A 27,048-nucleotide genomic window follows, 5' to 3' on the forward strand; every position below is an offset into this window, starting at 1 on the left:
CGTTTCATGGCAGTTGCTTACGGACGCTCTTTCAAGCTTCCAGCCTCCCTTTAGGCAACCCTGTGTATCACATCACTGCGCACACATTTCCTGTGTATTAGCTGCATTGTGTATAAGCCGCAGGACAGGAACAAACCCATATTAATATCACATTAACTGTCCCCGTGTATTTAACCCCATAGCTGAAGAAATGTAGCTAAATCCATGCATAAGTTGCGGCTAATAGTTGGGAAATTGCGGTAATTAAGAGTGGGCCAGTGAGTGAGTGAATGAAACAAACAGAAAAATAAGGCAATTGCCGTAGTGAGACTCTGGGAGCGATGTATGGAATTTTGTGTGCTGGTCTGAATGTTTCTAAGGAAGGGATGACTATAAGTTTGTCTGTGTGCAGATGTGTGTGTGTGTGTGTGTACTTGGAAGTACTGTGTGTGTGTGTGTGTGTGTGTGTGTGTGTGCTACCTGGAAGTACTGCACGGCCGATGCCTCCTCTGTCCTCTGGTTGAACACTGAGGCTTCGGAACATCCAGCTGTGCTGCTCTTCACTGCGTTGTAGAACGAGCAGAAGTCTGAAAACACACAACACACAGTCAACATATGTAAATACACGCACACACACAGCAGGCACAACAGACTCTAAAGTTCACTTACAAAAAAGCTACCATCTTTGCCCAAATAAGGAGATCCACTATCTTAGAATTTTTCCTACGGGGAAAATAAGATGGGGATTTTGAATTACCGCACCTGTTAAAATCCCAAAGAAGAAATCGGAAAGACATTTTGCTCTACACGCTTTGTCCTCTGCCTTCTAGTAGATACGGTCATCTCTGGTGTGTTAAAGACGGCACACTTTGACTTTTGCTACCCCAGAGAAAATTTGTAATGCAACTTGCCATAGGCAGTCAGCTTCAATTAACACCTGGATTTCTTTATATGGGCAAAGACGGCAGCTTTGGTTTCTTTTTGTAGTCTAACATCAGAGGACTATAGAAAACTGGAGCCTGTGTTGAATTGATTTCTTTCTTTCTGTTTGTTACTAGACCAGAGACTTCAGAGGTCTATGCCCACACAAACCAAACGATATGGAGAAGTCCCATAGACCATCCTTCCTTCCTTCCTTCCACAAGTGATTCAACTTTCTCTCTCTTTCTCTCTCTCTCTTGTCGAGTGGGTTTGGAGCTATGCCATGAATGAACCTCACTCCTCAAAGAGATATCGTGTTAGAGTGAGTGTGTGTGTGTGTGTGTGTGTGTGTGTGTGTGTGTGTGTGTGTGTGTTTGCACGCGCATCATTGTGTATGTGCCTTGCTCCGTGAAGAGATATGCCATAACTAACTAACGGCAGCAGGAGAGGAAGCACTTAAGGCAACCTTCAGCAGGCTGCTCACAATCCGGTGTTACACGCACAATAACTAATGGGGACCAAAACACAAACAGGTGATGGGGGAACGAACACACACACACACACTTTTGGGTGACCGGAAAACACACACACGTGGGTGACAGGAAAACACACACACACACCTTTGTGGGTGACAGGAACACACACACACACACACACACACACACACACACAGACCTGCGGGCGTGGGGAACTGCAGCAGGACGCTGTTCTGTCCCAGGGTGATGATGAAGGACTGCTTCCCCACACGGCTGCATTCCGTCTCCTGATTCAGGGAACACTTAAACACACTGGTATCCTCACCTGCAAACACACACACACACACACACACACACACACACACACACAAACACACACTTAGCTTAACAAACATAGCTGGGACTAGATAAATATAGGGAATGTATACAATGCACACACACATACAACTGGTGCCTGATGTGGGTAGAGGCATATGAACATCTAAAGCAATAGGTTTATATGGCAGCACATGTCATATAGGGTTTTACTAGAGAGCAAAATTAAAGCCAAGATAAGATAAGATAAGATAACATAAGATGGCCTACACACACACAGCATTTTCAGCTGTCCACCAAGTTTGTCAACACCTTTGTGGATACTCACTCACTAACAAACACTATCTCTATCTCTCTCGCTGTCACTCTCTCTCTCTCTCTCTCGCTCACACACATTCTCTCTCTCTCTCTCTCTCTCTCTCTCTCTCTCTCTCTCTCACACACACAGATCAGATCACATCCGATGACACTTCCAGACAGGTGGTGCATGGTCAGCATAGTGCAAGTGTGTGTTCTACACAAAAGCACTGAAGAGATTTCCTCCTTCAATTCATCTACTTGTGTCGTTAAGTTCAGCGCAATTTCACCTGATGTGCTCCTTTATAACATTAATGCATAAAACATAAATAAATAAATAAATAAATTCTTAAATCACTAAAGCACCGAACTGGAACAACAACAAGGTAAATATTTATGAACAACACAGCCGCGTCACGGCGATCAGGCAGCTCTAATTAAGCCGAGCATCTAATGATAGCTAAGCGGATAGTGGCCCCGTGGCCGTCCTGCCAAACTCCACAACAGGATTGCCTGCCTGTTAGACAGAGATTAACGGCATACAACAGTCAGTGATCGCCACAGCCCGCTGGGCATTAATGCGACCGCAAACGTTGACAATTCAGCGTCGCGTTTAAACCGACAGACATGCGACCGACAGAGAGGCAAAATGGTCAAAAACGTAGCTGGCCCACAATATAGAGCTTCACTGGCCGATAATTAGGCTACGCTTTTGAGAGAATAGTAGAAACACTATATCAGGTTACAATTTCTAAGTAAATGTTGACGTGACTTGAGACTGTCAAACGCTACTGCATGTTCGGCAGAAACGCTAACGCTAACGTTAACGCCATAACAACACAATACCATGATATGCTGATATATCCAGAATATATTTAACTATTACTCTAAACGGTTCTATTATTTGAGTCACTAAAGGGAATCATTTTTAGCCATATATGAGCAGGGCTAGCCGCTATGTTGGCTAGCTAATTAGCTAGCTATCAAAGGCATTGTAACGTTACAGGCCAGCAGAGCAGGCTAACGTTGGCTAGCGACTTATGACGAGATTAGCAAAAGTTAGCTGCGCTAGATACACGTTTCAAGTATGACTGGTATTTTTTCAGTCAGATTTTGAAAATAAATATTGGATTGGTGATTTTTAAAATGCCGTGCTATCCTGCCCTATTTCAATACCAATATCATGAACTCGCAACCGGCTAGCTTTGGCAGCCATCGGCAACCTTTGTCTTTGTTTACGTTGGCTAGCATGGCTAACTAGCCAGTCAGCTAATGCTAGCTACGTCCATTCATGCGATTCAGGTCAGTCCAGTTGAGTGTGCTTCTCACAAAACGGCATGAAATGGCTACTTACTGTTGGACAAGTTTATCATCGCAGAGCCCGGTGTACTCTTTATCTCCAGTCTAAGCGCTTGCTGCTCAGACTGTCGCTGGATTTCCCCGTTGGCATCCCCGATAGACAGGAGCCGCACGCCGGTGAACACGGACACCGCCATCTTCCAAATCACTATAAAGCGCGTGACCGACGCAAGCGTAGATAAAAGAGCGTGTACACTCGCGCACCCAGGGCCGTGAGCGCGCATTCGCTCTCCTAACCTCGCGCACATGTTTAGGCCTCTCTCTCTCTCTTTCCCTGTCTCTGCCTGTCTCTCCCTCTTTCTCCATTCTCTCTCTCTCTCTCACACACATACACACAAGGATTCACAAACCACCAGATTTAGTATTAAAAGCTAATTTAATGACAAAAATGTAACTAGACTACAGCGTACCTAAAAACCCCCCAACATTAAACAGAAAGGAATAAGGCTTTTTCTTGTCCCCAATTACTTTAATAGAGTAAGATAACTTTCATCAGTACCAAGGGATAAAAAGGCAAGCTTCCTGCAATTTATTACTCGAAAACTTTATCAGACATGGAGGCTTCAAAAACTGCACAGAGCATTCTCTTGTAAATGTACCTTTGCTAATCTAAATGAGTTTAGAACATTGTGGAAATGTGGAAAATGATAAGTTAACCCAAATACTTTGATGAACTTAAAATACCTCTGAAGAGTAAAGTAAAAAAAAAAAAAAAGATAACGCAAAAATTAAAAGAGAAAATTGGAAATCTAACAGGAATAGGACTGTGATGGACGAATGCAAGTTTTGCATTGCAAAAGGGGATGAGTCACTCTGTCTGGGGTTCAGCTGCTTATAAACCAAACAAATTAGGCAATAAGGCGGACTACAAATGACCAAGTGGACCAAGGCCACCCATACAGATCAAGGCACTTTGAATTCTGGGTAATGTAGTGTTTCAGAGGTAGCAGCAGACTTTATAACATCTGGACCCAGATGCTGAGTTGGAGAGGTATTCCAAGTACATAGTTTAGTGACTAAAGGGCCGATCACACCATGGACACTAGCTATAATGAGTAACGAAAAACCATTGCTCTGACTAATATGAATGACAACATACACACATGAACTGTAACAACAATGATGTTATGTGTGGACATTCTCATTCATATTAGCTAAAGCCATTATCACAATAATTATCGTTCTGTGTGTACGTTGTCTTTCATATTCGCTAGAACTTTACTTTATTGCCGTTACCGTTATGGCTTTTGGTGTGAGCGGCCCTATACCAAATAAGTTAACTCATGAGTAATCGATATTGTTATCGTTCTTGGTGTGATAACATCCTAGAAGAGGAATTCTGATTGAATTTGATTTGATTTCTGATTTTACCCAGATAACATATGTGTATATATATATATAGCCTATATATAATTATATTATATATGTAATTAACATATCTAGGGCAATGTAACAACTCCCAGGCAAAAAAAAAAGTGAAATTACCTCAAAATAAAAATCTGAATTTGCCATGTGTGCATATAATCACTAGACTTTACTATACATGGAATACTCCCCCCCCCCCCTCCAATCCCCCACACACAAACACACATATCAAAGCTCCTTCTCTCCTCCTTTGGGTGTGTGTGCGATGTGTGTGTATGTGTCTTGTTTGTGTGTGTGTGTGTGTGTGTGTGTGTGTGTGTCTGTGTGTGACACATATCAAAGCTCCTTCTCTCCTCCTCTGGGGGTGTGTGTTGTTTATGTAGGTATCCTATGACACTGTTATTGCACATTTTTAAGTGTTTTTTTCCTCTTAATTAGATGAACTCGCTTGCAACCAGTGACTCTCATTATGTGCATGTGTTTGTAGTGTTTAATGTGTGAGAGAGAGAGAGAGAGAACAAAAAGAGGGAGAGAGGGGGGGAAGAAGGGAGAAGTAGAAAGGGAGCTTGGAAGGGTGAGAAAGAGAGAAGAGAGAGGGGGTGGGTGGAGGGTAGGGAGGAGGGAAACATCTTCACATCTGCACAGCACTCTTCATCACAGCCTCGTCCTCGTCCTCTCTGACAGCTGAGGAGAAACACACACACACACACACACACACACACGCACACACACGCACACGCACACGGTTAGTAAGTAACTGGGGAATATTTAAATAAACATGTAAATAAAGATAACAAAACTTCATAAATGACATAACTCCACAGAAAACACAACACCTCCCACTTAAGTTCTTGATCTTATGATCCAGGGGAACTTACCAAACTCATTCAAGACCCCTCTTAGTGACAACCTCTAACCGTGTTCTCCCCACGGAAAGGGGGAGTTTTATGAGGTTAATGTTGCATTTTAGCTGATTACATTTAGCTGACCTTCTCTATAGGCTACATTACATTACATTACATTACATTTAGCAGACACTTCTCTATACATTACATTACATTACATTACATTTTGCAGACACTTTTTGTCCAAAGTGACGTATGTCAACTATACATCGTGCCCGGAGCAACTTGGGGTTAACTCATTCACTGCCATTGACGTCTTTAAACGTCAATTTAGACACATACGTTGACTGCCATTGACGTCTATAGATTACATTACATTACATTACATTACATTACATTACATTTAGCAGACACTTTTTGTCCAAAGTGACTTACATACAGTATGTCAACTATACATCGTACCCGGAGCAACTTGGGGTTAAGTGCCTTGCTCAAGGGCACAACGGTGGAAGCCGGGAATTGAACCCACAACGTTCAGGCCACTACACTATCACCGGCACCGCCCATCCAGAACAGTTTGAAGTGACTTCACAGAGCTTTCTACAAATGTTAATGTCATTAAAGAACTTCTGAGAAAACATTCTCGCTAAACAGAGAAACCACTACACCACTGCATGCACACTATTTGTTGCTGTTTTTGCATTTTTGTTTACATTTCAATATTGTCCTATATAGGTCTTTTAACTGTTTTTTTTTCTTACAAATGGTAATGTCATCATCGGACCTCCTAGAAACCCATGATGGCATTTATACTGTGAATCGTTCAACACTGCAGGCAGTTGAGAGGGAAATCTGGCTAAAGACAGAAACCACCAAACCACTGTGTGTGTGTGCAGACTGACCAGTCTTTTAAAAAACACACATCACACACACACACACACACTTACACACACACACACACAAAAACACATAGCCTATTCTGGTGTGTGCACGGCCGTCCACTGATGTCATGTCTAAAAGCAGCTGGATAATGCAGGGAGTGTGTTTCTTATAGGAGTCGGCCAATAGTATTTGTGTGTGTGTGTGTGTGTGTGTGTGTGTGTGTGTGTGTGTGTGTGCGTGTGTGTGTGTGTGATTCTTATAGGAGTCGGCCAATAGTGTGCTTGTGTGTGCGTGTGTGTGCGTGTGTGTGCGTGTGTGTGTGTGTGTGTGTGTGTGTGTGTGTGTGTGTGTGTGTAGTGTGTTTCTAGGAGTCGGCCAAATGTCATTTCCACGCACTGCACCATTTCCTATAAGCTCAAGGTCTCTGGACTGAAGCACTCGTGCCTAAATGGCCAACGACTAGCACATATACACGCTACATGATGATACACGATTCCTGTGTGTGTGTGTGTGTGTGTGTGTGTGTGTGTGTGTGCTGTTGTGGTGAAGGGGAGCTGTGACTGTTTTGCTAATAGTGTGAATGTGTGTCTGTGTGTGTGTGTGTGTGTGTGTGTGTGTGTGTGTGTGTGTGTTGGGGGTTGGGTGTGGGTACTGTTATGGTGAAGGGGGGTTGTGACTGTTTTGTTAATGGTGTGTGTGAGAGTAGTGGGATGGGGGTGGGGGTGGGGGGGCATTGGAGGGGGGTATATTATGTGGAACCCCAGGAAGTAACCCCTCCAGCTCTAAGATCTGTTCTTGAAAAACTCAAGACTTCTTTTCATGGAAATTCTGGAAAATTCCAAAGTCACAGAAAACTCACAGAAAAACGTATCGGGTAGTCTGAATAAGAATAGATTAAACCAGGACTCAAACAATGCTTTTTTTTCTCTTTTAAAGGTATATTTTCTGTTCTGTGTGCCCGTGTCCACCGTATCCATTGGAGCATAGCTTTCAGAGGCCCAATGCTTGACTGGATTCACCCAATGCCACAACATTAACGGACACTAACAGAATTCCATACCGAAATTCCTGCTAGTAATATCCTGGAAAACATGTCCTAAGCGGAATAAGTCAGGAAGTGTCCTTCATGGGAGATGCTGTGAGGGGGATGAATGGGAGTGTGCAATGTAGCCTATGGCTGCTCATCTTCACATCTCACTTGTACATGTCTCACATGTCTGATGAAATAATAGAAATATAGCATGATCATAGATAGATAGATAGATCAATAGATAGATAGAGAGAGAAACAGAGAGATGAGAGAAAGAAAGAGAGCAAAAATAGAGAGAAAGAAAGACAGACAGAAAGAAAGAAGGAAAGAAAGAAAGAAAGAGAGAGAAAGAGAGAAAGAGAGAAACAGAAAGAAACAAAGAGGGAGAAAGAGAATATAGAAAGAGTAGAATATAGGAGAGAGAGAGAGAAAGAAAGAGAGAAATAGAGAAAAACAGAAAGAAACAAAGAGAGAGAGAAGAAAAAAAGAGTAGAAAATAGAGAGAGAGAGAGTGAGAGAGAGAGAGAGAGAGAGAGATGGACCATGCCTACCTCAGAACAGTGTGCAGGATTTGGGAGGTCTGAAAGGGTTGTCGCTGGAGGGCACCCCCATCAGTAGAGGGTCTTTGTTGGCGTTCTGCAGACAGAAGTTCTTCAGGTCGGTGGCGGCCTGCGACACCTGTTGGTAAACAGACAAACAAACAAACACATGCAGTAGTAAACAAGAGCAGTGGGAAGTTCTTGAGGTCAGTGGCGGCCTGTGACACCATGATGGTAAACAGATAAACAAACTGAAAATGAAAGAAACCGCACACTGTGTGATCCAGTGGACGATTTTTAAAGGAACAAAAAAAAGGAACAAAAAAAAGTTTAGAAACTTTTAGAGTGTGCCGTTTTCTTTCTTTACTTGACAACCTCTCCATGACCAGCACCTCACAAGGTGCACATTCACTCCTCCCGACATACAGACAGGTAAACAAACACAAGCTGTAGTAAATAAACGCTGTCAACAACACAACCGCAGACTCCGCCATTGCTACCCGCCAAGCAATATAAACCAAAAATAAACCAAATTCAACGTTATATTTAATACATTTTAAAAAAAAGATGCAGAAAATACCATCATCCACACAACGTGAACAACAGCTTTTTTTGATGTACACTAACAAGGAAGTGATTCTGCTCTTTTCTGAATGGGGAAATACATCCGTTTCTGAAGAACAGCGCGAGCAGATGTGGTGCACCAACTGAATTAGGTATGCACTCAACGTTTGGATGCGCACTTCCTCATTGAAGTACGCAACGCCATTAAGAAAAGAGCATGACACTGTAAAGAAACACAAAAGTAATTTCCCGACTATTAGCCACGGCTCATACATTGATTTTGCAAAATGTCTTCCTCTATGAGGTTAATACAGGGGGGCAGTTATATGGTTCTGTTTCTTTTAACATGTATAAAACACTGTCCTGCGGCTTATACACAATGCGGCTTATATGCAGGAAATTACTGTATGTGACTTTATATTGTCTTCATAACTGAATGAATTGAAAACACCTTTGAAAAATTGGCACCATTTCCAAACAACTACTGCAGCAAGGCTATCACAATTAACATGGACCCTATATGGAATTGTGTAGACCAGTGAATCTTAAACTATGGTACTTCAATTATCAGATTTCAGTTAAATTTGCAGTGGTCTCTTAATTTTGAATATGGCCGTCAACTCATTTGAAAGTCACTCAGCAACCATATGATTGATGACATGTGCAGTGGTGTCTTATTTTTTGCCAGAGCTGCATAATAAAAATAAATCCATTCACCAAGCGATCATTGAAATTAAACTTTAACTTAACTTTTACTTTATAGCCTACTTGAATTAAAATTAATTGTCAAAATATATAAAGTTCTAGAAAATAAATAAGTTTATTGTTTAAGTTTTTGAGTTTCAGTTAAATATGCAGTAGTCTCTTATTTTTCCAGAGCTGTATGAGGGGGATGCAATTAACAGCAAAATGAGTAGTTAAATTGGTCAACGCTAAAGGATTTTAATGCTATATGGACATATTGGTGGCACTTTGAGGGCCAATTGTTTCCTGTCATAGTAGCCTAGGTTACTCATTGTGAAAAATGAGTAACCACTGGTGAAGACTTTCTATATTTTGCAAACAAATATATAGGCTATCACAAATAGTAGCCTATTCCACATACAATACAATTATTTAAAAACATGTGGAGGTCTGATCACAGTGACAGCTGGCTGAACCAATAAGACAACACATTTAACAAGATAGACTAAGCCTGGCCTTAAGCCTGGTCGGGACCTAGCTGCACAGAATAAACCCCCATGACAGCCTAATTTCTGTACCTCTTTTGTGAAACCAAGTCGAGGTTAAATTCAGCCAGGATAGGACTAACCTAAAAATCCCACGTTTAATCCTCTGGTCTTAGAAATAGCCCTCTAGTTTGATTAAAGAAAAGAAAAACCAAACTGTTTTAGACATAGGCCTATCTTAACTAACATGACACTGACTTCATGCCAGTGACACAGATAAATTATATAAAAAATGTTTACGTTGTCTGTGTAATTCAGAATTCATCGCATGGAAATCAGACGCCTATTAATCCACCCTCTCACACTACGTTGACACACAATAACATCGTTCAGTGTTTACAGAGAACGCGGAGAAACAAATGTAACTGTTCACCCCAACTGTTGCAAGCTTCGTCTCTTTGCATATATTTGCAAGTGACGTCAGCAAAATACGACTGCGCATAATCGAGCGAGAGAGAAAAAAAACAGTAGCCTAATGTCGAGAAAGTTGAAGAAATTGTCTCTGCTGTTGTTCCCATTACAGTTGCGGGCCTGTGATTCTCTTAACCTTAGTTAGAATGCAAATAGGAATTCTAAAACAACTTCGTCAGGGTACTAGAAAACACTTTGTCTTGCCCAGCCTACTTAGAACTGGGTGGCTCGTCCGTCTGACTTTCGACCGTGCTGCCGAAAGCCACACACTGACAGCTCCACTTTCCCCCCGCGATGACCGCAGCTGTCTCGGGAGGTTTTCTCTTACCTTGATCCGACGCACGCTCGCCTCTAGCCGCAGCTGTTTGACGGCCTTCTGCGCGACGGCCAAGTTACCGCTGGCGTTGTTGTTTGACATGACGGCGACTGTGGACGGTCAGTCATCCGGTGGGGCAGAGAGCCGGAAGTTTTGCGTGAAGAAAAGTGACACAGTTGTTCCCGCCTCCCGTCTGTTGCAAGCGCTGCGCTGGATAGCCTAACCTAGTTTAGTAGTCAGGCTACTCCCACGAGCCTTACAACTGGAATGTCACTTTCTATGTTCTGTACAGAGACGCAGGGCAGGCTAGGCTAGACTATAAGTAACATATTTTTCAAGTTTGACTACTTGTTGAAACATTCACTGGTGGTGAAACTCCATGCTACCCTAACTTTTAATTAGTAGGCTTAGGCTAGGCCTATAGGCTTATAGCCTGTAGGCTACACAACAATTTACACGCTTAATTGGCGTCTTCACATTATTAACTAGGCTAAATAGGTTTGTATGGCAAATTAGCTTGGTATGACACCCAATTTACACAGCAAGCCTCTGGGGTGGCCCCATGACTTTTGTTTCCTTCTTCCTGAACTGGACTGGAGCTAACTACGGGGAACTGGCAACATATGTTACACTATTTCAAAACCAGGTCGCCATCTAGTGGACATAGCCACTCAAGCAATTTAAAGGACAACAGGAAGGCCTGGCATGATAAGACCTGGAAGATCACAGGAGCAGCCACACGAAGGCAAGGGGCAAAAGTCTGTTGAGCAAAGCATTTCAGCAATTCAGACTTCTTTGTCCCCGCAAGAGTTGCGGTAATTACTTGAATTTTCAAGTGTCATCTATCTATCTATTTATCTATCTAAAAAAAAAAATCGCAGGATATCGGATCTCAAAGATGTCAGTTTTTGTGTCAGGCAAACTTCAGAGGTCTATGGGGACGTCACCAAAGGACTCTTTCCAGCTGGTAGCAATGCATCAACTTTAATAGCCACCTGCCATGTAGATGGAGAAGTGAACGTGGCCTCACCTCATGCACTGTCATAAAATAGTGTTAGCAAATGGACTTTGTAACCTACACTGTAAATGTAGCGCTCATATGGGTGTATCTCTTTTTTCTTGTTTACAGGTCACAAACTGTAATAGCTTAAAGCGTTTGTCTCCACACAACTCCGGTTGCGCACTGACATTCTAAGAATGAACAGAACAGAAGGATCAGCTGAAGGTGAGAACTTTTGGCACACTATAGTGAGTGTGTAGGCTGGCTAGTGGAGGGTAAACTAACAGCTAGCCACTCTACAGTTTTGGAAGCATGCCTTGTGTGGGCTATTTGTCGAGCCGGGGCTGCCCAATGACAGCAATGCAAACTTTATTATTTTTTTTTGTTTGTTTTTTTTCGGCTAAACTTACTTTTTCTTCTTACACCTCACACTATTCACCTTATACATGCGGCAGTCATCGTAAACCAAAACGAGGCTACAGGGTACACAAACCACAGGATTGTTGTGTTCTATACATTTGCAGGTTGGCGAAAACGCATCAGTGATATAGTCAGTGTACCCCATCATCACCTCCATTTGGTTTACACAATGGCCGCCGCATGAGTAAGGCGAATATTGTGCATCATGACCAAATATGATTGTCTGCGATTTCTTTCTTCTTCTCTCATTTCCTATTGGGCAGGAAATCCAGCGGTTCTCCAACACATGAGGATCGTTCTGCTGTCAGACAGGCTCTCAGGAGGGCCGTCTTCTTCGGCGGCGAGCGCCATCCTGGGCCGAGAGGAGTGCGATCCTCACGTGGTCACGCTGCAGTGTGTGAAGAGGCAGGGAGAGAAGGCTGGCAGGCAGGTCACCCTCATAGAGGTCCAGGCGTGGAGAGAGTACGAGTATCTCGCTATGAAGACCACCCCCAGGTAGGCCTACTATTGCACTATGAAGACCACCCCCAGGTAGGCCTACTATTGCACTATGAAGACCACCCCCAGGTAGGCCTACTATTGCACTAAGACCACCCCCAGGTACTGCTGACTACACGATGCACCAGTACAAGGAAGGTGTCCCTGGGTTCTTGAGGTGCTATATAACCATGCTAGATATTCCTTTCATGAACTTTTCAAAAATAGTTTAAAGAACCATTTAGGGGTCTGAGAGTGTATAGGCTTAAGTACCATGTCCATCTAGGCGTATTTAATAACATTTACTATGTTTAATGTTTTTACAATAGTTATCAGTATCGGGATACTTGGTAACAATTCAATAATTGTGTTATTGTAACAACATGATTTGGTAGGTGAATGGAGCAATTGGGCTCTTCTGTTAGGTGGTTTACCACTTATCCCCAGTTCACTTATGCCATTAACTTGAATAGCAGTCTCTAAATCACATACTTGAAACACACACACACACACACACACACACACACACACACACTCTTTAATGTTTTTACTCTAGTTTTCAGTTTTGAGGCACTTGGTATCATTACAGTAATTTTAGTATTGCACATGCTAACTACCTGCAGACTTGTCGAACAGGAGATGCTGTCCGACACACACACACACACACACACACATACACACACACACACACACACACACACACTAGCTGGTCCCCTGCTGTGTTCACCGCAGGCTTGTGAAACAGGAGATGCTGTCGGGCGTGGCGTTGTGTGCTCCTGGCCCCCACGCATTTCTGCTGGCCATCCACGAGGACGCGGCGCTCTCTGAGGAGATGAGGAACGCCGTGTCTGACCACGTCGACGTGTTCGGTGAGGCCGCTTGGAATCATTCCATCGTCTTGTTCATCTCCACCGACAAGCCTTTGTCGGCGGAGAAAGCGGAATTCAAGATCGAAGGCAGCATGCTCCAGTGGCTCGTGGAGAAATGCGGGAACCGATATCACGGCCTCAACGTCAACAGCAAGAGCGAGAGGCAAGTCGCCGAGCTGCTGGAGAAGATCGAAGAGATGGTGGCAGGAAACGGAGGCCGTCACTTTGAGATGGACAGAGGCGTTTTGGAGGAAGAGGAGGAGAGGAAGAAGTCACAGAATATGAAAGCGGAGGAGAGACGCAAGGCGGCCAAGAGACAGAGAGACGGTTTGCACTCGGCAAAAGGTGAAGGAACAAATACAATTTATATATAACATACACACACACACACACACACACACACACACACACCCGACTGCCCTCCTACCCCACCTTAACCTACCCCCCCCCCCCCCCCCCCCCCATATATATATGTAAGGGATAATCAACGACGCGCCGTGCGTTTATAGGAAAATAATGCACGTTCGAAGTGGTAATAAGGACCCGACGCCAATAAGTGCACGATAAGTGCACGATAAGTGCATTATTTTCCTATAAACGCACGGCGCGGAGTTGATTATCCCGCTTATACCACTGCTACTATCACTTTCGTTTATATTGCCGCTGTCTTAGATACAACGTTGTTGTTTTTACCGTTACATTGACATTGGCGAATTAATATTCAAGTGTAATAAGCCCAAAAGTAGGGAACTACTTCATAGCCGTGCGGTATATAGAAAAATAATGCACGTTCCAAACAGCGCATCACAATAGGAAATTTGACCAAGCAGTGGTATAACTATATATATATATATATGGGGGGGGGGGGGGGGGGGGGTAGGTTAAGGTGGGGTAGGAGGGCAGTCGGGTGTGTGTGTGTGTAGATACTGTATATACTTTATTGATCCCCAATGGGAAATTCAAGATGCACAATAGGCGAGGAAACTGACCATTTCTTTTAATTCATTCTTTACATTAGTAATCATATGCATGTGACAAATAAACATCCTTGTATCCTAAGATAGAGTACCAAAGTGTGACGTTACGTTTCCATGACTGCAGTGTCACTGGATCTAAACAAACTTTCGAGGTAGCATTGAATGTACACACGTGGCATCATTTCTAGCTAATTGTTTTAAATGTAAAATTTAAAAGGTAAACAATCATAATATTTCACTGCAAGAAGTCCTTGTCTAACCCAGTCTTATTGATCTTATATTAAAATCGTTTGATCTGGCTTTCACTGTTGTACCCTTGAGCAAGGTTTTTAAAACCCAAGTTGATCCGGGGACAATGTTATTCCTTGTAATATAGTGTAAGTCACTTTGGACAACGGTGTCTGATAAATGTGCAATAAAATAAATTAAAGAAAATGCATAATTTGAAATGTACAGTATGAATGAATGAATGATTTGACATTCTCAGTTCTTACATAAAAAATAAATACATGATTCAGTTATAAATATACCACACCACATACTTAATCTAAAAAAAAAAACAGAGAGTCAGGATAACACAATAAAGCTTGAAAGCTTATTTCCATTGTGGTCCTTTGATGTTGTGTTGCAGTAAGATAAGTTAAAGAAAATAAACAGTGTATTACAAAGACAGCTCAGTTTTAACCTTGCATGACCTTGTATTTCAGGAAGCCGGTTTCTGCCAACACTCGGGCTTGTCTTGCTGGGCTCCAAAGGATCCGGCAAGAGTTCATGCGGAAACACCATCCTGGGCAGAGAGGAGTTCCGAGTCGGACGGAGGTCGACTGTTTGCGTGAAGAGACAGGGCGCGGTCGCCGGGAGACAGCTGACCGTAGTCGAGGCGCCTGGCTGGCAGGGCTGCTGCCCTCCGGAATGTTCTCCCAACACCGTCAACCGAGAGATCGAGCGCAGCCAGTCCCTGTGCGGTCAGCAGGCTCCGCTCGCCTTCCTCCTGGTCGTGCGAGCGGACGAGTGCTTCGGCGAAGCGTTCAGGTGTCCCGCGGAGGGACTGCTGATGGCGCTGGGCGAGGGCGAGGGCGTGTGGGATCGGACCGTCGTGCTGTTCACCTGCGGAGACTGGCTGGGGGGCGTGTCCGTCGAGCAGTACATCGAGGGCGAGGGGGACGCCCTGAGGTGGCTCGTGGAGAGATGTGGGAACAGGTATCATGTCCTCAACAACAACAACAACAACAACGACAACAAGAGCGGAGGAGACGCTCAAGTCACGGAGCTGCTGGAGAAGATTGAGGAGATGCTGGCTGGGAATGGCAGCCAACACGGTGAAGAAGACCTGATCAGTGTTCTGAAGGAGGGAGAGACGGATACGGATACGGATACGGATACGGACACGGATGCGGATACGCAAGTGGACACAGACACGGAAGCTGAAGACTTGAGGAAGAAAACAGCGGAACAGCGAGAAAGCATCAAGGCAACACATGGTAAAGTTTGTTGCAATTCTCAAGAAGGGAAAAAAATGGCCACAATACTTTTGTATCACCACATGGTACTAGGCCTTATAAATTAATATTTTGCACATTCCGACAACTCAAATCTCTCTCTCTCTCTCTCTCTCCCTTTCTCTCTCTCTCTCTCCATCACACTCTAAATTCTCTTTCTCTTTCTCTCTCTCTCTCTTTCTCATTCTCTTTCTCTATCTCTTTCTCAGGGATAACACACCTCCCAGACCTGAGGATCTTTTTGTTTGGGTTCCGCGGCAGTGGGAAGAGCTCAACGGGGAACACCATCCTGGGCAGGCGAGCGTTTGAGCTGCGCTCCACCGCCTCGCCCGTGACCGCCCGCGGAGAAGTAGCCGGCCGAACCGTGACCCTGGTGGAGCCCCCATCCACCGCCTACAATCTCATGGACTGCCTCAAGAGGGCGCGATTGTTAGGCGAGTCCCTGCCTTCTGACGGCGCGCACGCCTTCCTCCTGATGGTCCGAATCGACGTCGGGTTCGACGAGATCCACAGGCAGGTGCTGGAGGAGGAGGTGGAGCTCCTCGGACAGGAAGTCTGGACGCACGTCCTGCCGGTCTTCACCTTCGGCGACTGGCTCGGGGACACGACGAGCATCGAGCAGCACATCGTGAGGGAAGGCGAGGCCCTCCGCTGGCTCATAGACAAGTGCGGCAACAGGTATCACGTCGTCGACAACAGCAACAGCAACGGCAAGGGGCACGCCGTCAGCGCTAGCAGTCAGGCGGTGGAGCTGCTGGAGAAGGTGGAGGAGATGGTGTCCATGAACGGAGGCGTGACTTTTCAACATGACATTGACAGCGTGATTCGTAAATGGCAGGATGACTGAAGGATGGACTGCGTCTCATATTGCGCTAAGTCTGCTCCTCTTCGAGTACTCAAAGAACTTGACAGGTGAATGTAGGCGTCAGATTTAATCACATTCAGATTTAGTGGTGTCGTGATTGGGTGATTCCGTGTCAAATCAGGACACTTTCGGACCTCATCGGAACGGATTTTAATGAAACTTGGTATGCTGATTTAGTTATATGAGAAAGCCTCAGAAATGAATTTGCACGTTTCTTCATCAATATTAAGGGAGACTCAGAAAGTTTGCATAAATTTTGACTTCTTGTATCTCCTTTACTTTAAGTCACACAGAAATGGTTCTTATGTCATTTGAAAGCTCTTTTCCAGCTCTATATTTTATAAATGCATACAATACCCCAAATGAAAGGTGGCCGAGTTATCAGAGATTATAATATTAAAATTTGAATAGCAAAAAAATATTTAAAATTTCTTCATTTTTTCCCTACAGCTAGCCTGTAATGTCATTGACCTCCTGAAAATGTGGTCTGTGGTTTTTGAGGCATTGCAGAGATATTGTGACCTATAAGGTGGCATCGCATAGGTTCCAGTCACTAATGGGCCACTTTGACATGAAACTTATTGCAAACACAGGTGTAAATAATCCAGTTAATTAAGTTTTCAGCTATTCTGAATTTGCATTGATTCATTCAGACATAAAACATTATAGTATGCTTAAAATGGATAAAGAATAGGGTGACGGAAAGTCTCCAAAACAATCTGAAAAAAATCACAGGTGTTTGTAGACTAAACCTATGCATAAATCTTAAATATTAGCTGTAGTCAAAAACTACAGCCCTTTGAAGCTTCAAGTCATTTTAAGAATTGTTGTGAACAATCCTTTTTGTTCAACTTGCAACATTATTGGCTCTTTTGGTATTTCACTCACATTAGTGAAACTATGCGAATACAAGGACATTTCCCTGTTGAATGAACAAATCCAATCAGATGTGACATATCTTGTGTAATTTCCCCTCTGCAAAGCTCTGAAGATGGCTATAAATTAATTATGTGAAAAGACATCACTTTTGAAGACTTCTCATTCGAAAAGTATGTGTCATAAATGCATCAGATTTTTTGCCACTCATGTATGGACTATAAGGTCATGTCCATGCATTAACTTTGGTTGGTACACTGTGTCATAAGTGTTCTCAACACCTACTGGTGAATGCATAGAGCACAACAATTGTGTACCCCACAATGGTTTATAATGGCTGCCCTGTGAATAAGGTGAATACCCAACCATCAGAGTCCAAATGAAGAAAATTTCTGTTGGAGATCAACAGGAACGAGACAGATTCATACAGGTAATACTGCCCCTAGAAATCGACAGGAGCAAGACAGGTTTATAGAGGTACTACCTCTAGAAATCAACAGGAACGAGACGGGTTTATACAGGTACTACCACTAAAAATCAACAGGAACAAGACTGGTGGAAGAAAGTGCTTTATTAGTAATAATCAAGTTTTCTGAGTATTTTGGACACTTCCGAATATGTTCACAGAAGAGCCGCAACTTGAGGTGACTTCTTCCTCTTCAGCATCTCTGTAAAAAAGGTAAAATAAACCAGTAAGAGATATGTAGTTTATACTTTAACATAGTTAATGTGAATAAGCATAGTATACATAGTAGTACGCTCTGAATGAACTTGGAGGATGTATGGATTATACAAGGTTTTTCTCTCGCTCTTGCTGAGAAGCATGTAAATAAATAAAATAATGCAATAATGTATAGCAACTAAAAAAAATTATTGAAGTAAATAAACAAAGAATTTGACCGACTTAAAGCTACAGAAGTGGATTTCAAAGAGTTGCGAGTTAAATGTGAAGGATGTCTCGGAGTTGTGAGTTAGGTGTGAGATCTGAATTTCTCGTCTCGGAGATGTGAGTTAGGTAGGTGTGCCTACCTTACACTGACCGACTTTGACAAGATTTGGGAAAGATTCTTGAAAGATTGTAGTCTTTTGAGTAAAGCTTCAATGAGGGGCATTAGTTACAAGACTACAATCTTTCAAGAATCTTTCTCAAGTCTTGTCAAAGTCTGTCAGTGTAAGGCACAGTAGGCTTTAGGTGTGCGCGGCGTGGTGACCCACAGCAGCCCATCTCGTCACTCTTGTCGGCGCAGTCGGGCTCTCCGTCGCAGGCCCAGCGACCCAGGATGCAGCGGCCGTCCCCCCGGCACTTGAACATCGACTCCTTGCAGGTCGCCTCGGCTAAGGAAGGTCAGAGGTCAAACTCAGGAGCAAAATTTTAGTCATCTGACATTTATTGGCTGGGTGAATCCTGATAGCCAGACTAGTACATTTATGCACTGCATTCGACATAATTCCATCTAATGTACAGTATGCACTGCTTTCGACAAAATTCCATCTAATGGACATTTATGCTTTGCAGTAATTCCAGCTGTAAGCTGATGAATACTACTGAATATTGTTATATGATATTGTAATGTACTTGCAGTAAGCAGAATTTAAGCATGGTGCATTTAACTTTTTTTTTCCCTACAGGTCGAAATGACATGTTTAGTCGAATTGAATAATAATAACGTAATTTTGTGGAACGATGAATGGCCATATGAAATTTGCAACGGTGTGACTTCAGTAAAATCAGTTGAATGTACGGTTAGGGAGATATAAGAATAGCACACACACACACACACACACACACACACACACACACACAGACGTTCCTGTCATTGATAGATATTGTGTGTGTGTGTATGCGTGATTGTGTGTTCATGTGAGTGTATGTATATGTGAGTGTGTGTGTGTGTGTGATTCCATGTTTTTAATGAAAAACGCACCACAGTGCTTCTCGTCGCTCTTGTCCCTGCAGTCGCTCTGTCCGTCACACACCCAGTGCTTTGGGATGCAGCGGCCGTCCCCCTTACACTGGAACTGGGGCTCCCTGCACACGGCGTGGGCTGAGAGAGGTCACAGGGGTCAGACCGTTTCTATGGTTACCTCTCAGTTGCATTACAGCATGCTCTAGCTAGCGCGCTAGCATAACTTTAGCATCATTTTCACAAGGCACTATAAAAACACTGTAAAGAATGGCGCTTAGAGTAAATTATGTAATGTGTAATTGCATGGGAAAGTTTTAAAGAATTTTTTTAAAGGACTAAGTGGTGTTTGCAGATGTTGAGGAGAGAGAGAGAGAGACAGAGACAGACAGACAGACAGACAGACAGACACACACACAGACAGAGAGACAGACAGACAGGGCAGACAGACAGAGGATAACTTGTTAAATGAAAAACTGTAACTCACTGCAGTTCCTCTCGTCACTTTTGCACCTGCAGTCTATGACTCCATCACAGACCCAGTTTTGAGGAATACAGCGGCCGTCGCCACACTTGTACTGGTTATCCTTGCACGGCACGCTGGCTATGAGACCACACAGACATGACGGCCATGTTTAACTTACATTTTTGAGAAATCAGACATATGATGGCTATGTTTAACTTCACGTAGGTAGAGACCGCGTCTGCGCCCTTTGTCTAATGGTTTATGTTATGCCCGGTGTGTGACTCAAGGAAAAGTTTCAGTGAAATCGTTAAAAAAGGTAGAGACCGCACTCAGGGGCTGGAAGTCATACAAAAACTGTATAAAAAAGCACGCACTGACAAACAAAAAAAGACAGACAAACGTTTTGGGCCTAGCCCATCCTCAGTGTCTCAATTTTGACAATTCTAACTTCAGATACATGATGCAAATAAAGCTTTATGTCAAAGCAAACTGCATGTATGTAGGCTATGTATCTATTTCAGATACAGTAGGCCCGATTTGTAACTGGAAGCTATAGGCTACGTCAAGGCAAGGACTCTGACATGGGCGAGACCTCTCATACAGTCAGTAGTCGTCCCGTTTACATGGACACAATAAACCAGTCGTCCCGTTTACATGGACATAATAAACCAGTCGTCATGCAACTAGTAGCCCCATTTACATGGACATATTTAACCTGATTACAACCAGAGTTCTGGTTCAATCGGAATAAAGATTCCTGGTGTAAACCACAACCGATCGGGTTCAGCCTGGTCCAGCTATATTGTGTGCTCGGAAAAACACTCACAGCAGTTCATCTGGCTTACTGAACGCAGCTCCTTAACCACTACCACTTAACCTATACATACTGTGTGTGTATGTGTGTGTGTGTGTGTGTGTGTGAGTGTGTGGAAAAACACTCACAGCTGTTCCTCTACTGAGAGCAGCTCCTTAACCACTACCACTTAACCTGTAGATACTGTATGTCTTTGTGTGTGTGTGTGTGTGTGTGTGTGTGTGCGCGCCTGCGCGTGTTTAAACACTCACAGCAGTTCCTCTCGTCGCTCTTGTCCCTGCAGTCGGCGGTGCCGTCACACACCCAGTGGGGATAGATGCAGCGGCCGCTCCCGTGGCATTTGAAGTGATGCGGCTTGCAGGCCTTCTCGCCTGAGGTGGATATATATCAGATATAACTAACATTACAATGTACATTGATTCATTAGCACAGCTTGCAGGCCTTCTCGTCTGAGGTGGTCAGAGGGTTTTGGTAATGGAAGGTGACGATGGTTATGTTAAGTCCAAGAATTACAATTAGATATAACTAACATTACAGTTTTACATTCATACATTAGCACAGCTTGTTTGAAAAAGAAATTGGATCGATTAATGCTTAGGACCAGTAGTGTGTGTGTGTGTGTGTGTGTGTGTGTGTGTGTGTGTGTGTGAGTGTGTGTGAGAGAGAGAGGGAAGACGAGGGGGAGTGATATAACTGTGTAAACAGATGTGTGTGTGTTTGTGTGTATGAGAGAGAGAGAGGGAGGGAGGGGGTATAACTGTGTGTGTGTGTGTGTGTGTGTGTGTGTGTGTGTGTGTGAGTGTGTGAGTGTGTGAGTGTGAGTGTGAGTGTGAGTGTGAGTGTGAGTGTGAGTGTGAGTGTGAGTGTGAGTGTGAGTGTGAGTGTGAGTGTGTGGCATGAGTGAGTGAGTGAGAATAGAGGCTAAAACGCACTGCAGTGCTTCTCGTCGCTCTTGTCCCTGCAGTCGCTCTGTCCATCACACACCCAGCGCTCGGGGATGCAGTGGTTGTAACCATGACAACGGAACTGGTTGTCCTTGCAGGGTGTGTCGGCTGAAGGTGCTAGAGAAATAAAACAGAATCATATGGTAATACCGGTGTTATATACAGTGTGTGTATGTATGTGTGTGTATATATTACATAATAATAATATACAATATATGTATATATTTATATTTATATATATATATATATATATATATATATATATATATATATATAATTATTATTATTTAATATGGTTTACTAATATTTATATAATTATTTACATGTTTGTTTCAGTCAAAAGCCTGTCTCCTAATCCTATGGTAAACATATGCATCAAATGACTTCTGACTTTCTTACTTTATTTGACATAATCTTTATTGTGGGGAGTCAGTCTTTTCTGTAGTTTTGGAAAGTGTGCATTGAAGTTGACCTAGTGGTGTTGATATATGAGAGAGAGAGAGAGAGATAGAGAGAGAGAATGATGACAGAGACAAAATGATGAGAGAGAGAATGACGAGAGAGAATGATGAGAGACAGGGAGAATGATAGAGATAATGATGAGAGAGAATGAATGAGAGAGAGAGAGAGAATGATGAGAGTAATAGAGAATGATAAAAGAGAAAATCATGGAGAGAGAGAGAGAGAGAGAGAGAGAGAGAGAGAGAGAGAGAGAGAGAGAGAGAGAGAGAGAGAGAGAGAGAGAGAGAGAGAGAGAGAGAAAGAGTCGGGCCTCTACGTACTGCAGTCCTTCTCGTCACTTTTGTTGGGGCAGTCTTCTTCTCCATCACACTTCCATCCTATGGGGATGCACGTGTCTTCTCCACAGTCGAACGCGTTTGGTCCGCATTTGGAGTCTGCGCTCACTGCCAAACACAGAGACCAGCTTAGCGTAGGACATAGGACTCCCTCTTCATGCCCTTATTACAGTTTTCACACGCAAGTTGGCTAAAGAATATTTACCATTCAAAATCAAAAACACAAACCAGATACACAAACCATGGATGGCTGTGTTCTATGCATTCGCCAGTAGGTGGCGAAAATGAAAATGCATTAGTCAGTATAACCTGTAGCCTTTTGGTGTTTTAAGCCCCCTAGCGTCGTCTTCCAGGCAGGGCTGCATGGAAGCCACTAGGGTTAGGGTTAGGGTTAGGGTTAAGATTAGGGTTACGGTGAGGCAGCCTTGAAGTCGCTGATGGGGGCTTAAGACACCATCGAGCGTATCCTCACTTTGGTTTACACAATGGCCTCATGAATAAGTAAAATTATGTCAAGAGAGAGTTTGCATATTACATCCATTGTTGGCTATACTGGATTTACTAATTGCTAATTATGTATTGAGTAATTTCCTACCAAATATTTCAAGTGTGCTTGTGCAAGCAATACAATCATTTATTAACTAATTAAAGGCCTAAGAAAAATAAAGACTGTAGAGAATCTACCTGCAGTCACCACAATGACAGCAATCAGGAGGGTCTTCATGTTGGAAAGATAGATGGCAACCCTGAGAGAGACAGAGAGGGAGAGAGAGAGAGAGAGAGAGAGAGAGAGAGAGAGAGAGAGAGAGAGAGAGTGTTTAAAATTGTACTGTATTACAATGTGCAACAGCACAAAACGTTCAATCAATCAATATGAGAGAAATGTTTAAAAGGCTGAGGCCCGAAACCCACAAAATAAAATAAACAAATAAATAAAGATAAATAAAAAAACATCTGCAGATGTGCAAAGTGCAACTTGTTTTCAATGACATTATACAATACTTGTTTATAATCATGACATACATGTCTGCAAAAGTCTCTATGTCGTGCATCATTTCATGAAAGGGGAAATCAACCATCACTCTAGCCTTGACTAGAGCTGGAAACAAGACTGACATCATCACTAGGCATTTGATCAACCGTATTCCTTCTGCTGACATATATGGCCATCTTAGCCTGTCCCAAAATACAATTGAGCAATTTGCATTTGTTTTGCCTGCATCTTGTGTACTTAAACCAAGAATAAAAACCTCTGTGGGGAACTCTTCACCAAACCCACTAAACAAGCACGGCAGAATGTAGAGCAAATGCCTCTATCCAACACACTGCGCATGACATGCATGAAAACTTGTTTCTCTTTGTAAACAAAAAGGACACTCCTGACCAAAAATTGGATTTGAAACCGAAACAAAAACAATTGACAGCCACAGCCTCGTGAAGAATTCTCCACTGCAAATCACCCACTGTTTTGGCTAATGGTGGTTTATGAAGTGCTCTCCATTTCTAATATCATACTATCCTTAATAAAGGACGGGATATTAGACAAAATCACTTTCTTAGAAGTGGTCAATAAAAACTTGGTGAAGGTGAAAACACTGTCAATTTCTACTCCGCGTCTAACTACTTAATTTGCCATAGCCACTGTTTCTAGAAACAGCACAACCGCATTATTCATACAAGCAGAAGACATAAATGTGTCTGTCATGTCCAACTCTCCAATCCCCAATACACATTCCTCAACACTGGTGCTGGAAGCTATTTTAATGGCATGTTGCCTTGTTAGACTATCAAACTTCCCTGTGCCTGAGGCTGCCATGCTCGCAGCCTAGAAGCAGGTGCCACAATACGAGAAAATACTACGCTAAACACAGACAGCTTTTTCTTTATTTTTTTTGTTCACAAACGTCTAAAGCAGTATATTATTTCTTGTCATAGCTGGTAGAACAAGTCATAGCTTTGGTTTACGATTCTCTTACCCCCTCTTTATTTCTCTCTCTCTCTCTCTCTCTCTCTCTCTCTTTCTCTCTGCAGAGTCCTTTTTCTCGGACGTCTGCTCAATCAACAAGTGAGCTGCTGCCTGACTGAACTCCCCTTAAACTGGGTTTCCCCAGAAATAACATCACTCTCCTCCCACCATTTTCATAAGAATGAGCCCTCTAGGTTATTGAACTCAGAAAAGTATTTTGCCCGACTTCAAAACACCATATGCACACATAGGCTTGTGTACATGATCAAACATTTCAGCAGGAGTAGAGGTTATGGCTCTGTTTACATAAGTGCTATTGCCTTTCTCCATACATGATATTGCAGTATGTAAAAAAAAAAAAAAAAAAAAACACCAAACTGTGAGGGATTGCAGATGAGGACTAGCCTGGACTTTAGAATAAAGTAACATATAAAGTCTGAAACAGGGATTGCAGATGAGAACTAGCCTGCACTTTGAAATAAAGTAACATATAAAGTCTGAAACAGGGATTGCAGATGAGAACTAGCCTGCACTTTGAAATAAAGTAACATATAAAGTCTGAAACAGGGATTGCAGATGAGAACTAGCCTGCACTTTGAAATAAAGTAACGTATAAAGTCTGAAACAGGGATAGCAGATGAGAACTAGCCCTAACACTAGAACACACACACACACACACACACACACACACACACACACACACACACACACACACACACACACACACACCTTGTTAATGGCTATGACTCAATATGGGTAATGGATATTAATGACGTAGATGATGCTAATTGTAAATTCCCTTTACTTTAAATGTTGACACATTACAGCCATGTACGCAACCAGACTCATCTATGACAGGGCAGAAATCACATATAAGAGAAGAATTACATGTTGTGTTCAACAGCGTCAAGAGGAGTGAAAAAACACGTTCAATTCAGATGCTGTGTTCAATAAGTTGCAGCAACGAGAAAGAGACATGTTCAGTTAAGATGCTGTGTTCAACAGCTTTTTGCAGCATAGAGCATTGAGATCAGACATTCAGGAAACACAGGAGAGAGAAGCATGTTGAGTTCAGACACTGTCTTCAGCCACCTCCGGACGGGACGTAATCAGGCCTCTGTCTCCACTCTACTGTTGCCCCTCTCTGCTCTGATCTCTAGAGTTCAATACGTTTGTCTGAGGTGGATATATATCAGATAATAACTAACATTACAATTGTACATTGATTCATTAGCACAGTTTGCAGGCCTTCTTGTCCGAGGTGGATATATATCAGATATAACTAACATTACAATGTACATTGATTCATTAGCACAGTTTGCAGGCCTTCTCGTCTGAGGTGATTCTTGCTGTGCACAACCTCCACAGTGGGTGTCGTTCAGCATACACGTGGCTGGGATGGTCATCCTTTGACATGCAAGCAAGAGTGACGTTGTTTTCATACACAATGACATTCTTGCGATACAAAACCAAAGCCTTATGGCTATAACTCTGCCACTGAGCTCCTCTCCACACCGTACAGTGGAAATCAATAACAGTTATGAGGGTGCACGTCTTATGCACGTTTATTGGTTCAAACTTGTCTTACTGTATGTCTGGTTAGCGGTTCACAGTATGCATGGCTGTATCACACTTCACAGCCTAAAGGCCTTATACCAAGCCTAGGTCCATATTTATTTTATATCTAACATTTTGATCCGTCAAAAAAAAAAAAAAAGAAATCTTAGCAGTAAATGAAATCCAGGAAGTGATACGCAAGCATGCGGTTTCTTATATTATCATGAATATGGTAAAAAAAAGTATGGTAAAAGCAGTTAAAATAAAAAAACACTTTCACTGACAGACAAAAGTCTCAGGGACACCACTTTGAATCCACTATACAGTAATTTCCTGTGTATTAGCCACATTGTGTATAAGCCGCAGGACAAGTTAAAAGAAACAAAACCATATTGATATCATATTAACTACCCCCCTGTATTAACCTCACACCTTAAGAAAATTTGCTAAATCAATGTATAAGCTGAAGCTAATAGCTGAGATATTACGGTAAGCATTTTAGTGACAACTGCTGTAGACTGATGGTCAGCTCTGTGGAAACTGTTACAACATCACCATCTCCTGGCTATTTGCATTGGTGGACAAAATAAAAGTCCAGGAAATGATGCACGTTGTCTCTCAGAATATCATGAATACTTTTGTATTTTTGGGGATTTTTTTTTTACCGTTATGTGACTCAATCTCAGTTTGTGTTTTTAGGATTTAGCTGGGAGGACCAGCTGCTCCGTTTTTGAGATGTTTAGCTGGAGGTGCTCTGCCTTCATCCATGTAGACTAGTGCAGTGCCCGTTCAAGCAATGTTTTCAAAGAAACGTGTTGTCCAATGACGTTGATGCATGTCAGATCATGTTAGATTGGCGATAATGTAGAATCAGACCCGTGCATTTAGTAGCGGTTCTTACTGACTTTGCAAAGTGAAAAAGTGAAGGGGAGGCGTTTGAGTTGCAGCTAATGGCAATATTAGACACACTACATATCCGTGCGTTTTTGCTGTTGTTGGGAAATTAAAGCTAACCGCACGTCATGGCCAGTGCTATTAAAACTCGGAAGTGATGTTTGAATGAATGTTATACCCAGCTGATGTCCAGAT

General features: G+C 42.8%; 4 protein-coding genes across 6 annotated transcripts in view; 1 reads left to right on the top strand and 3 right to left on the bottom strand.

Moving 5' to 3' along the window:
* The window catches only part of LOC134083212 (histone-arginine methyltransferase CARM1-like), an 18,207-nt gene extending 14,612 nt beyond the window's left edge, over positions 1–3,595 (bottom strand). The window contains exons 1-3 of the mRNA XM_062539410.1: positions 3,343–3,595; positions 1,576–1,701; positions 458–566 (exon numbers count right to left, since the gene is read on the bottom strand). Coding sequence (XP_062395394.1) covers positions 458–566; positions 1,576–1,701; positions 3,343–3,595 — 488 coding nt within the window. The remainder of the gene's footprint in view (positions 1–457; positions 567–1,575; positions 1,702–3,342) is intronic.
* A 109-nt stretch (positions 3,596–3,704) lies between these two features.
* si:ch211-286b5.5 (uncharacterized protein LOC100003596 homolog) lies at positions 3,705–10,761 on the bottom strand. Its single transcript, XM_062539400.1, has 3 exons — positions 10,541–10,761; positions 8,021–8,147; positions 3,705–5,396 (listed from the first exon to the last, which is right to left on the bottom strand). The coding sequence occupies exons 1-2, from the start codon at positions 10,628–10,630 to the stop codon at positions 8,022–8,024; spliced, it is 216 nt and encodes a 71-aa protein (XP_062395384.1). The 5' UTR covers positions 10,631–10,761; the 3' UTR covers positions 3,705–5,396; position 8,021.
* A 1-nt stretch (position 10,762) lies between these two features.
* LOC134083193 (GTPase IMAP family member 8-like) lies at positions 10,763–17,254 on the top strand. 3 transcript variants are annotated; one of them, XM_062539368.1, is made up of 6 exons: positions 10,763–11,343; positions 11,658–11,753; positions 12,212–12,443; positions 13,158–13,639; positions 14,979–15,752; positions 15,980–17,254. In XM_062539368.1, exons 2-6 carry the CDS (start codon positions 11,726–11,728, stop codon positions 16,615–16,617), a joined length of 2,154 nt encoding a protein of 717 aa, XP_062395352.1. In that variant the 5' UTR covers positions 10,763–11,343; positions 11,658–11,725; the 3' UTR covers positions 16,618–17,254. The 3 variants fall into 3 exon arrangements, with proteins under 3 accessions (XP_062395352.1, XP_062395360.1, XP_062395370.1); XM_062539376.1 differs by lacking the exons at positions 10,763–11,343; positions 11,658–11,753 and having other exon boundaries at positions 12,306–12,515; positions 12,549–13,639; positions 15,980–17,091; XM_062539386.1 differs by lacking the exons at positions 10,763–11,343; positions 11,658–11,753 and having other exon boundaries at positions 12,360–12,443; positions 12,480–13,639; positions 15,980–17,091.
* An 811-nt stretch (positions 17,255–18,065) lies between these two features.
* On the bottom strand, positions 18,066–23,186 carry LOC134083220 (low-density lipoprotein receptor-related protein 8-like). Its single transcript, XM_062539422.1, has 8 exons — positions 23,121–23,186; positions 22,422–22,544; positions 21,628–21,756; positions 20,947–21,066; positions 19,903–20,019; positions 19,437–19,556; positions 18,727–18,846; positions 18,066–18,179 (listed from the first exon to the last, which is right to left on the bottom strand). Coding segments are annotated over exons 1-8 (771 nt in total). The 5' UTR covers positions 23,161–23,186; the 3' UTR covers positions 18,066–18,177.
* Between the last annotated feature and the right edge of the window lie 3,862 nt (positions 23,187–27,048).

Source organism: Sardina pilchardus, chromosome 1 (assembly GCF_963854185.1).
Source record: "Sardina pilchardus chromosome 1, fSarPil1.1, whole genome shotgun sequence".
In the NCBI taxonomy this organism is placed as follows: Eukaryota; Metazoa; Chordata; class Actinopteri; order Clupeiformes; family Clupeidae; genus Sardina; species Sardina pilchardus.